We start from the raw sequence: 12,791 nt of genomic DNA, 5'->3' as shown, positions 1-12,791 counted from the left end.
TTAAGAACATGCCCTGCAGGCTTGCCTACAACCTGATCTTGAGGCATTTTCTCAATTGAGGTTCCTTCCTCTCAGATGACTCTAGCTTGTGTCAAGTTGATAATATTAGCCAGCACATAGGCTGAACAACTGTAATCTGAAAATCCAAAATCTAAAGGTTTTGGGAGGCAATGTGATATCATAAGTTGAAACACTTCCCCAGGATATGTACCTTTGTGTTATATATATATAACATATATGCATACATGTGTATCTATACGTGTGCTAATGGTGGCCAGAGGAGGATGTCAGTGTCCTGCTCTATCATTCTCTGCCCCTCTCTCACTCTTCCACTCTGCATAGGGTCTCTTAGGAAGCCTATGTTAATGGCAGCATTTCCACCCCAAACAGGCACATGCTGGCTACCACCAGGTCTTTCCATGGGTGCTGGGGATTTGAACTGAGGTCCTTGCATTTGTGCAGCAAGTGTTCTTACCCAGTGATCCATCTCTCAGCCCTACCTTATCATAAAGCTTGAAATTATTTAAAAAGACTGCATCAGCCTGTCTTCATTTCTAGCCTTGGTGGCTCAAAGCTTCCATCTAGTTACCTGGGAAACTAGAGTTGAGGCCAAGAGTATTGCTAAGAATACCAGGGTAGCCTGGGCTATGTAGTGAGTTCCAGGCCAGACTGGGCTACATAGTGAGACTCTGCCTCAGAAGTCCCCCAAATAAGTAACCAATGAAGCTTCAGGCTATGACCACAGTGTGTGTGATTCAAGTTTCTACTATGCACATGCAACATCCCCACCTGCAAAACCTCTGAACCAGTTTGTGACCTTTCTACATGTGTGTTCATTTCACTGGGACATCTCAAATTGTGTCGTAGTTCCAAGTCACCAACAGCGCCCCCCTTTTTCAGATGATACCCTCTCCACCTGGTCACCACTTTATCCCCCTGACTTTGTGGTGCTGCCCGGCCTCTGGAACATCTGTTCCCATGGTGCACGGGTCACCTAGCCATCACTACTGATGACATAACGTTTGGTCCTTTTACTTTTGCTTCCTTGGAAGTACTTGTGTTTGGACTTTTTCTTTACTTTTCCTTTTTTGACGTCTCTGTCTCTGGGAGAAATGGAGCTTCATGTAACTAAAGGTGGCCTTGAATTCACTTACAGCAGAGGATGACTTTGAACCGTTGATCTTCCTGCCTCCACCTCCTAAGTGCTGGGATTACGGATGTATGCTACCACTCGTGACCTTGGATTTTGCCTTTTTCATGGCTTCATGTTTGCGCAGGTCTCGATTCTCTCTCCCCTTCATTCTCTCTGCGCCTTGACCACCAGGTCCACAGTGCCCATCACTCTGGGAAGGCCTTGTTCATGTTCTTTACTCCTGCCCCCACTGTTTCTCTGGCGTGCCCTCCTGGAAGGCCGATCCTTTCTCCATACACATTTGGGCCCCAGAAGGTTCCAGGAGAAAACCCTCAGCTGTTGAGCTTGCTGTCTCAGGGGTGTGTGTGGGGGGGATCATAGGCTTCATTCTCAGCAAGAGCTCTATCTGGTCCTGTGAGCTTCTTTCCTGTTTCTCAAGTTACCCGCTCCCCACTGCCCTCCCCTGTGAAGGTGAGTGTGCCAGTGCCTGGCTGTCTCACTCTTCCCCTCTGCATGGTCTCCTGTGGCTCCTCACTGCCCTGACAGTAAAATCCAGACTTCTTCTTTAGTTTGACTTGCAGGGCTCCCCAGGGACCAGGTCCTGCTTAGCTCTGAGCCCCCGGCCTCCTCTCCCTTTCTGCTGACTAGTTTGAACTATAGAGACTCTGGTGGGCCTGAGCTTTCATCAACCCTTTATCTGAGACTTTTTTTCCCTAGCTGCAGGCTCACTGCTTCTCCTGTCCTCACCCAAAGGTCTCTTTGTGCCAACATGTCCAAGATGAGCGTTCCTAACTGGAAAATTCAACATCTGACATGCTCTAAAATCTGAAGCTTTTTGAGTGCTTCTGCCCAAAGCATTCCAGACACATTTCTTAGCTGTACATTGAGGGTGCACTGTGTACACTGAGGATGTCTGCACTCCCTCACTGGAGGGGAGATGCAGTGCTGGTTCTCAGCTGTGGTGTGCACTGAGGGTGGGGTCTGCACTCCTCCACTTCACTGTTGCTGTGATAAAATACCATGACCCAAAGCAGTGTATAGAAGGAAGAGTTTATTTTCACTTGTGGTTCCAGAGGGGGAGTTCCCAATGGCAGGGGAGGCGTGGCAACAGGTAGCAGGAACAGGAAGCTGAGAGATCAAATCCCCAACCATGTGCAGAGAGAGAAAACTGGCAGTGGAACAAGGTCATAAACTCCCAAAGCCCACCCCTAGAGATGTACTTCCCCAAACAGCTAAGCTTGCTGGGAACTCTGTTTAAATACTTTAACCCCAGGGGACATTTCTCATTTAAATCACAACTGGCTGGGCATTGTCCCAGCACTCCAAAGGTGTGCTGGCTAGTTTAATGTCAATTTATGCAAGCTAGAGTCATCAGAGAGGAGGGAACTTCAATTGAGAAAATGCCTCCCTGAAACCAGACTGCAGGCAAGCCCTATAGGACACTTTGTTAATCCACGGCCTCTGCCTCACATCTACCTCCTGGTTCCTGTCCTGTTTTCATTCCTGTCCTGACTACAGTGATGGACTACAATGTGGAAGTGTAAGCCAAATAAACCCTTTTCTCCCCAGCTTGCTTTGGACATGGTGTTTCATCCTGGCCATAGTAACCCTAGTAACCCTAACTAGAAGCAGGCAGATCTCTAAGTCCAAGGCTGGTCTGGTCAATGTCCTAAATTCCAAAATTTCACCTTAGAAAACAACAATGAAGCTGGGCGGTGGTGGTGCACGCCTTTAATCCCAGCACTCGGGAGGCAGAGCCTGGCGGATCTCTGTGAGTTCGAGGCCAGCCTGGTCTACAAAGCGAGTTCCAGGAGAGGCTCCAAAGCTACACAGAGAAACATTGTCTCAAATAATAATAATAATAATAATAATAATAATAATAAATAATAATAATAATATTTAATGTCTGTATCTACAAGGGGAAGCACATCAAAGTATTAATATGTCCCTATAGCTTGCCATTCCCCTAGTGCCCACATAATGGAATTATTTTGACCAGAATTGAAGTAACACTCATGTTGGTTTAAAACAAACAAACAAAAAGCATAGTACAAAATAAAAGTCTATATACTGTTCCAAAATCAAGAGCTTTGAAATGTGTTGTTGGGGTTAACCTTTCAGGAGAATCATGAAGAAAGTCTCCATGGAGCCATCTGAGCGCCTGGCCAGTCTCCAGGCCCTGTGGGACAGCCAGACCTTGGCTGAGCCAGGGCCCTGTGGTGAGCATGCATTTTAAACTCCGACAGGAGGGGTTGGATGCCCGTCCCCTTGCCAGGAAGCCCAGTCTATTCCTGGTCTGCTACTGTAGAGTACAATTAGTTCAAGGTGTAATTAGCATGCACAGACTTTAGATTGGTGGACAGAAGTCCTATATTTAAGCCCAGCTGCAGCCTGCTGTGTATGCACCACGGAGCTGGGGAGAATCCTTGCTGCTTCTCTAGATGGGAAAGATAACCCGATTGCCACCAGCCGCCAGATTGAAGCTGTAAACTTGTAACAATTGTTTTACTGCAAGCCTGTCAACATCAACATTTCTGCTTCATGCTTCAGGTGGGTTTTCCCAGATGTATGCCTGTGTGTGCGACTGGCTGGGGTTTTCCTACAGGGAAGAGGTGCAGTGGGTAAGTCAGCCTGTCCATCTGTGTGCACACGTACCCGGCGTGCGGTCTGTTAGCATCGTCCTCCCGCACCCCCCACCCACTCTTTTGTTTTGTTCATTTTGATTATTGTCTTTCTTGTTCAGATTACTCAGAAATCTGCCTGTGTCCTTATGCAGCTCTCTGAGCTTGTCTGGCTTCTCTGTTTATGTACATGGATTAATCGTCTAACCGAGTTTTGCTTTAAACAGGATGTGGATACAATTTACCTGACACAAGACACCAGGGAATTGAACTTACAAGACTTCAGTCATCTTGAGCACAGGTGAGCCCCGTCTTTCTCCCTTTCCTCTGTCCCTTCCCTGTTCTCAGGACGCTCCCTCTTTGTTGTCACTTAGAGACAAAGGTAACTTTCAGAGAACCACAGAAGTGAGCAAACTCTAAGAGGCCTTGCTCATCACCACAGATGGTTTGTGGAGGTGCTTCTGTATACCAAGACTAAAGTCCATGTTTGGAAAATGCCCTGACATTTACTGTGGATGTAGCTTATAAAAGCTTATTTGAGGGGCTGGAGAGACAGGTCACCAGTTAAGAGAGTACATGCTGCTTCTGGAAAAGACCTAGATTCAGTTCCCAGCAGCCATTTTGGGCAGCTCCACTGGGGTTTGATGCCTCTGGCCTCAGAGGGAACCTGCACCCACACCCACACACATGCACATATTTAAAAATAAATGTTAAAAGTCCATTGACCAACTCTCTATAAAAACATAATACTGTTGTGCCAAGTTCCTTCTTTATAATAGTATTTCTATGGTGAAAGTCTAAACTTCATTTCTAATAAATGACTGTTTGTTACAACTTCTTTATGCCTGGGGAGTTACTCCTTTATATATGCACTTACTGGTGAAAATCAGTTTGTCACTATCTGCCTGGCAATACTGATAATAAAAGCATGTTGTAAGTCGTTTGACAAACTTTTTTCACGGTTTTTCAGCCCTGACCTGAATGGGAAAAATAGCATTCTCAGGAGATAGCTGAGTGGGGAGAGTGCCTGTAATGCAAGCACAAAGAACTGAGTTCAAATCCCCAGAAGCCATGTGAAAAAGCCAGATGCTGCAGAGATCCCAATGTGAGTTGGGAAAAAGGCAGAGACAGGGAGTTCTTGGGGTTTGGCCCACCTACCCTGGTACACTCCGTGGTGAAACGACATTGTGTCCTTTCTTTATTTCTGTTGCTGTGATAAAATGTCGAGACCAAATAAGTAGTTTCGGGGAGAAAAGGGTTATTTTCTTTCACAGTTCCAGGTTACAGTCCATCTTCAGCAGAACTTAAAACATCTGGTCACATCGCAGCCACAGACAAGAGCAGAATGAAATGAATTATTCCTGCTTAATGCTCAGCAAGCTTTCTCTCCTGTTACACAGGCCAGGGCCCCAAACCGTGAGCTGGTGCCACCCAAATTCAGAGTTGGTCTTCACAGCTCATGACCAAGTTAAGAAAATTCCTTGCAGGCACAGCCACAGGCCAGCCTGACTTAGGCATTTCTCGAAGAGGCTCTCTTCCTGGGTGACTGTAGACTGTGGCAGGTTGACAGCCACCATACCCTGGCTTAAACAAGGCGAGAGTCAGGTCCTCTGACCAGCACACACATTGAGATGTGGCACATGAGTGCTCTGAAGTGACTGTCACCTGTTAAATTTAGAAATTGTCAGCTCCTCCCCAATCTGAGTAACAATGGTCCTTTTTTTGTTTTTTTTTGACATTCAATGAAAGGGAACTATTTTTGCTGACAGCTTCCATTAACTCATACTTTGTACTAAGACAATTATCTCTTTGGGAGACTGGAGAAGAATTCTGTATATACTTCCACATTTGTAACACTGAATATTGGAAGGGTTCATGCAGGTGCCTGGATAGCCCAAGACGAGAAGCTTCCATTTCTTCATCAAGAGCATTCCAAAACAAAACCGACATTTAAGACCAAACAGACAGTGTGACAGTGGGGAGAGTGTGACCGTGGGGTGAGTGTGACAGTGGGTGAGTGTGATAGTGGGGTGAGTGTGACAGTGGGTGAGTGTGACAGTGGGTGAGTGTGACAGTGGGGTGTGTGTGACAGTGGGTGAGTGTGACAGCGGGGGGAGTGTGACAGTGGGGTGAGTGTGACAGCGGGGGGAGTGTGACAGTGGGGTGAGTGTGACAGTGGGTGAGTGTGACAGCGGGGTGAGTGTGACAGTGGGGGAGTGTGACAGTGGGGGGTGAGTGTGACAGTGGGTGAGTGTGACAGTGGGGGGTGAGTGTGACAGTGGGGTGAGTGTGACAGTGGGGGGTGAGTGTGACAGTGGGTGAGTGTGACAGTGGGGGGTGAGTGTGACAGTGGGGTGAGTGTGACAGTGGGTGAGTGTGACAGTGGGTGAGTGTGACAGTGGGGGGTGAGTGTGACAGTGGGTGAGTGTGACAGTGGGTGAGTGTGACAGTGGGGTGAGTGTGACAGTGGGTGAGTGCGACAGTGGGGTGAGTGCGACAGTGGGTGAGTGTGACAGTGGGGTGAGTGTGACAGTGGGGTGAGTGTGACAGTGGGGTGAGTGTGACAGTGGGGGTGAGTGTGACAGTGGGGGGTGAGTGTGACAGTGGGGTGAGTGTGACAGTGGGTGAGTGTGACAGTGGGGTGAGTGTGACAGTGGGTGAGTGCGACAGTGGGTGAGTGTGACAGTGGGTGAGTGTGACAGGGGTGAGTGTGACGGGGTGAGTGTGACAGTGGGTGAGTGTGACAGTGGGTGAGTGTGACAGGGGGTGAGTGTGACAGTGGGGGAGTGTGACAGTGGGGGAGTGTGACAGTGGGGGAGTGTCTGCAGAGAATGGCTGCCTCGCCTTTTCAGCTGTTGCTTGTGTGACACGTGTGTAAATGGCAGCATGGCAGAGGAGTGTTTCCAGCACTATTATGAAGCTGTTTGAGCTGTGAGTAGGCCAGTTGTCTCCAGGACCCCAGGAGTGCATGGACCGTGATTAGAAGGCATATGGCCGGCGGAAGTGGAGGTTCTGCAGGACACTTCAGGGCACGGCACTTGAGGTGTTTCTGCAGCTCATGTCTGTGTTGCATCCTTAGTGATCATGGTCTGTTAGTCGGTTGTGCCGTTTGGTGCTGAGCTTTGCTGCTCATCAGCTGAATTAGTTGCTCCACTAGTTCCAAAAGGAAGCTAAGGGAGCCATGTGATGCAGAAGCCTACAGTTATAGCAAAGTAGCTGATGCCAAGAACTACTGTTAGGGCCACCAGACTTGCCCTGCAAGGGGATTTACTCATTTCAAGGATGGAGAATTTTCAGTTTGTTTGCAAGCACTGAGTTAATGGGACAGATAGATGAAGATCACCTTCTCTTTTTTGCTCAGTTAGGGAATTAAAAGGACTCTTTTTGACCAGACGTCGTGGCACACAATTTTAATCTCAGAACTTGGAAGGCAAAGGCAGATCTCTGTGAGTTCAAGGCCAGCCTGGTCTACATAGAGAGTTCCAGGCCAGCCAGGGCTACATAGTGAGACCCTGTGTCAAAGAAATAAGATAAAATAAAAGGTCTCTTTTCATTATGGACCATCTCATCCATGCTGGGTAATAACTACTTTAGGCTCTGTGAGCCAGACAGTTGCTGTAGCAATTACAGCAGGTCCTGACTGGGATGGTTTTACTTAAGGATCTCTTGACTGCACAAGGATGTGAAAGCAATACTCACTCAATAGAAACCATTCTGCAAATTTTCATCTTTGAGCTTCGTCAGGGCTAGGGTTATGTGGTTTAATTCATTCTCTCCCATTCATGCTCATATTCATTCATAGTTTCTGTTTCTGCCTCTTACTCTACTGCCCCTCCTCACCCACCTCCCTTTTTCCTTCTCTTGCCTGTGGCATTTGTATTCAAGAACTGGCTTCCTGCTGTGGCCGCATAAGCATTCAGGTGTGGGCTTCAGAGTGGTCCTGCTGGACTCCCCCTGTCTGTCTCTAGAGGGGATTAGTAATTAGGGACGGCTGGCTGGGAAAGATGCCTGCTCAGTTATTAGTTTTAGGTTCCAACATTTTATTGTAGGGGATTTGGTTTGCTTAGTATGCTTTTACAGTTTGCCCCGTCACAGTGAATGCTGTGCCAAGGAGAGGCAGAGATGGAGAGACGCCTCCTTCCACATTTCTCTTGGGGTGTCTGGAAGGGTTTCCAGCCGACGTGTTAGAAATGTAATTACACTGTAATTTGACACGGCAGGAAGCGTGAGGGCAGGCCGTGCTGCCAAGGCAGAGGAGAATAGATGGCCTTGGACGCACTGATTTCTCTGCCTCCCAGCAGACTTTGAAGAGGAGCTCATCTCTTTAATCCTCTGCAGCCCGGTTGGACACACACCGCTGAGTTTAAACTTGGCCCGAGAGAGTCCTTCCCGCTGATTCATGCTCTTGGCTTGTCGTATTTCTTGGTCATGCAGGTGATATTCCTGAGCAGGGAGCTAGCAAGAATGAGTTCTAGAACAGCTTATGTGTATGTGGCAAGGTGGTTCTGAGGTCACGGGGACAGTCTTTTCTGCCCCAGGCCCAGTTCCTCATTCCTTCTCTCTTGTGGATCAGGAGGTGGTACCGAAGGGGTGGGTCTGGATTTTGTCTCCATCGCTAAATTTCTCTGAATTTGTGTGTGTGCATGTGCACACGTGTTTTATTCTAAAGTTAATATTTTAGTGCTATAGCACATGTATGTGATTATAAGTAAACTCACACAGGGTACACTTATAACCCTTTGTTGTTAGAAATGAATAATCAGAATATTAAAACTTTATAAAATGTATTATTTGGAAGTGTTTGTGCACACACACATGCCATATGTGGTGTGGGCATGTGCCAGGGCATATACATGGAATTTGGAGGATAGTTTTGTGAAGTTAGATCGTTCCTTCCATCTTCACACGGGTCTCAGGAATTGGCTTCAAGCTGTCAGGCCTTTGTGGCAAGCAGCTTTACCTCTGCTGTTTTCTGGCCCAGTATCAGAAGTTTGTGGTCTTTTTGTTTGATTTTTCAAGGCAGGGTTTCTCTGTGTAGCCCTGGCTGACCTGGAACTATCTCTGTAGACCAGGCTGGTCTTGAATTTACAGAGATCCACTTGCCTCTGTCTCTCGAGTACTGGGATTAAAGCTGTGTACAACCACTGCCTGGCTTATTAGAAGATTTTTAAAGACTGCTCTGATACCCTGGGGATATCTGAGGATTGAATGCTGTTCAGTTAGTAAGCTGAGAGTGTACAGGACATACCTCTGTAAACTAGGAACCAGGAAGGAATCACTCATTTGCAATGCTTTCCCCAATTCTAAGACAGAGTCTCATATACCCCATGCTAGTCTTGAACTCAGATATGTAGCTGAGGATGATCTTGGAGTTTTGATCCTGCTACTACCTCTCCAGCCCTGGGATATAGACATGATCCACTATTCCCAGGTTTTGTGATATTAGAGCATGGAATCTAGACTGTCCTGCGTACTAGGGAAGCATCCTGACCATTAGCTACAGCCCTAGCTATTTTTAAACTGTATTTATTTTCATGTGTGTGTACATGTGTGCATGCATGTGCATGTGTCTTTTCAGGTCCACAGCTGATTTGGGCATCTTCCTCAATCTTTCTCTGCTTCATTCTTTGAGGCAGAGTCTTTCAGTCAAACTCAGAGCTCACCCATAAGACTAGTCTTACTATCTAGCTGTTTTGGGGGAATTCTGTCTCCAGCTTAAGAGGCTGGAATTACAGGTGGGTCTCCATATCCACCCAATATTTAGGTGGGTGCTGGGAATGTGAACTCTGGTATTCTTTCTTGCAAATAAGAACTTTAACCACTCAGCCATTTCCCTAGGACCCTTTTAAGTTTTAAAGCTGTTCAAGTTGTGGGACTTGGTGTGAGAGCACAGACCGACTAACTTCCCTAGGTCTTGGGAACCATCATCTGTCTGTGCATTTTATACATAGAAATGTTCAAATAGCCAGGCATGGCAGCACACATTGATAATCCTGCACATAGGAGGTGGAGGCAGAAGGGTCACTGTAACTTAAGAGTATCTGAGCTATTCAAGACCTGGCTGAACAAACAAACAAAATTTCAAATACATTTCAAGTTCTAAGTGCCTGCTAAACCTTTTCTGAACAGGACTCTAGTGCCAAAGGAACTACCTCAAGAATCAACCAAGGAGATGTTTCTGCATGACCAGAAACTTCGATGTGTGTGTGTGTGTGTGTGTGTGTGTGTGTGTGTGTGTGTGTGTGTGAGAGAGAGAGAGAGAGAGAGAGAGAGAGAGAGAGAGAGAGAGAGAGAGAGCGCGCGCATCCAGTGGAGTTTTGTCTGAGGTTTGCTTCTATGTGCATCTGTAAAGTGCTGATGAAGCCTTTCAGGACGAGCTCTAGGAAGTGAAGACAGGCACCTGCTGCCTTGTGTATTTTCCACTTAAATGGGAGTTCCCGGTGTTTTCTCCTTGCTGACTCCATGATGCTGTTGATTGAATGCAGGACTGCGTCCTCATCCTTGTTCTCATTTTCTCCCTAGCCGTCATGTTGACTTGTGGTTCAGAGGGTCCAGTTCAGACCTTAATTTGTTTGACACAGGAGTTTTCTGAGGTATTTTCTGGGCATCCACCTACCCAGATTTGAGGCTCCCCATTCTCTACATGTTCCAGCCAGGTTGGAAGATTGTTAACTCTGGAAGACGGGGCTTTCTAGGGTGCCATGTGCCGCCACGGTCCATTGACTTTTGTTTCAGTTTTTCTTTCTAATGTAGGACATTGTACAGTCTAGCCATTCTGCTGTTGACCAGACATTCTACTTAGCTTATTGTCTATTAATGAACAATTCTGTTAAGGCCATTCTTGTACTTGTTCTCTTAGAGAAAAATGGGCAGATGTGTACCAGGATGCAAATAATTGTAAATTCAGCCATTATGTCTACCACTTAGATCAAGAAAGAGGCTCCTGCCTCACTCTGGACTTGTATATATTAATTCCTAGTCATGGTTCCCTCCTCCCCACTACTCTATCCAATTGTAAGAATTTCCCCAATCTTTTTTTGGGTTTTATGATGGAAATATGCTGTTCTAATTTGGTTTTCTGTTACTGTGATCAAATATCATGACCAGAGCAACTTAGGAGGAAAGAATCTACTTGGCCAAAGCAGGAACTCAAGGCAGAAACCTTGAAGGAACACTGCTTCTACTGGCTTGTGTTCAGCTGCCTTTTTTACATAGCCCAGAGTCACCTGCCTAGGGCTGGTATTGCCTACAGTGGACTGGGTACCACTACATCAATTACCAACCAAGAAAATAGCCTACAGCACAACCACAGGCCAAACTGAGGGAGGCAGTTCTTCAATTCAGGTTCCTTCTTCCCAGGTGTGTTAGGTTGACAGCCAAGATTAGCTACCACATATGCATATTTGACAGGAAATCCTGTAAATCCAATTGGGAAGAATTCTCTATCTTCTTTTGCTTCTTGTTCTAGCCTCAGAACACTCCTTGCACCTGAGGCTTCTCTCGTCCCTCTGATGCTCCACCCCCCCCCCCCCAGCTTCCTTGGGTACATCTTCCCAGCCTTGCATATATTAGCTTTTTTGAAAAATCTCTTTACTGAAAGGCTCTGCATGCTTTTCCTCCAGTCAGGTTTCTTTACACAGTGGTCAAACCTTCTTTCGTAGATAGCAAGTGTTGTGGGTATGTGTTACTATGTGGTAAACCTCTAAAGTTAATGGCCCATAGCAAATGCACCTATAACCCATAGTGATGCCTTTTTTCATTCAGTCTTCTGGTGGTTGGTGTCAGCTAGCTGGCTGCTGGGAGACCTAGATGTGGCACTTCCCTGTGATCTTGGCTTCCTCATAAAGTACCTGAGCTCTGTGAATGAACTTGCAAGAGTCAGAGTCAGGCAGAAACTGAACATGGTCGCTTCTAACCCCACCTCCAGTGCATGTGCCGTCACTGAAGGACATCTGTGGTGTTTCTACGTTTGGGTGGTTATAAATACAGTGATGATAAATAAGATGGTTTGTGTTTTTGCTTCTGTTGGGCAAATACCCAAGTGTGAGGTCAGTAGGTCACGTGGCAGGTGCATAGCAAACTCAAGACAGAGTCGAGCTGTCTCCTGCACCGAGTCTTCCATTTGTCTTTCTTGGGCTGCATCTGACAGGTCCAGCTGTGCTGTGTCTTGATCCACATTTGGTATGGATCTGAAATTTTGGCAGGGTATGGTCTGAAATTTTGCCACCCAGTACACACCTGTGGAAATGGGATATTTTTGATTTTGGCTTTGAATTGCATTCCTCTAGTGGCTGGTCCCTTGATCCTTCTTATGTGCTTCTTCGATATGTGTAAATGTATAAACTTTGGTGGAATGCCTCTTTAGATCTTATAGATCTTATGTCCAGTTTTAAAATTGTAGTGTTTGCTTCTGCCTGTGTGTGGGGAAGGTATGTGGGTGTCGTATGGTATGCATGTGGACGTGTGGACAGATCAGTGGTGGTCTGTGTGTGTTGCGGGAGCATGTGGGTGGGTGTGGTGTGGTGTGGTATGCATGTGGACTTGTGGACAGATCAGTGGTGGATGTCTGGATGTCTTCCTCAATGGCTTCACCATGTTTTTTGAGGTAGGGTTTGTCCCAACGAGCCTGATATTTGTTATTTTGACTGAACTCACTGGACAGCTGCCCCTGGAAACTGTTTATCTTCACACTCCAAGCACTGGGGTTACAGACATGTGCCACCTTGCTTGGCTTTTCTCTGGCTGCTGGGGATTGAATTTAGGGTGCGTGTCACATTCCTCTTGGTGCATGTGGCTTCTTTCCTTCATTATACTTGCTTTCCTCCCCCGGTTGCCTGCTAGGCTGTGCCAGGCTGTCACTGTTACAGGGCCGGGACTGGGTGCTATGTTCATTGTTACATTAGACCCTGTGATTCATGCATGGTGGCTGGCACTCACTGAATATATGAATGGATTGAATTACTGGGCATAGTCAGTTTCCCATGCCTGCACACATCTGTCCCTAATTATTTTAAGTATTCTGTTCTTTTCTTCCCATC

At 46.7% G+C, this 12,791-nt stretch overlaps 1 protein-coding gene across 23 annotated transcripts in view; it reads left to right on the top strand.

The window, feature by feature from the left end:
* Carmil1 (capping protein regulator and myosin 1 linker 1) overlaps positions 1 to 12,791 on the top strand; it is a 293,644-nt gene that overhangs the window by 142,562 nt on the left and 138,291 nt on the right. For 21 of the 23 annotated variants that reach the window (XM_042278284.2, XM_076573044.1, XM_076573046.1 and 18 more), the window contains 3 exons: positions 3,254 to 3,351; positions 3,683 to 3,753; positions 3,981 to 4,054. In XM_042278284.2, the coding sequence (XP_042134218.2) occupies positions 3,254 to 3,351; positions 3,683 to 3,753; positions 3,981 to 4,054 (243 nt within the window). Of the gene's footprint in view, positions 1 to 3,253; positions 3,754 to 3,980; positions 4,055 to 12,791 lie in introns of those variants that run through there. The other 2 variants (XM_076573063.1, XM_076573062.1) reach the window with 1 other exon arrangement.

This window comes from Peromyscus maniculatus, chromosome 5 (assembly GCF_049852395.1).
Source record: "Peromyscus maniculatus bairdii isolate BWxNUB_F1_BW_parent chromosome 5, HU_Pman_BW_mat_3.1, whole genome shotgun sequence".
Taxonomy (NCBI): domain Eukaryota; kingdom Metazoa; phylum Chordata; class Mammalia; order Rodentia; family Cricetidae; genus Peromyscus; species Peromyscus maniculatus.
This window is presented reverse-complemented; position numbering and strand designations above follow the sequence as displayed.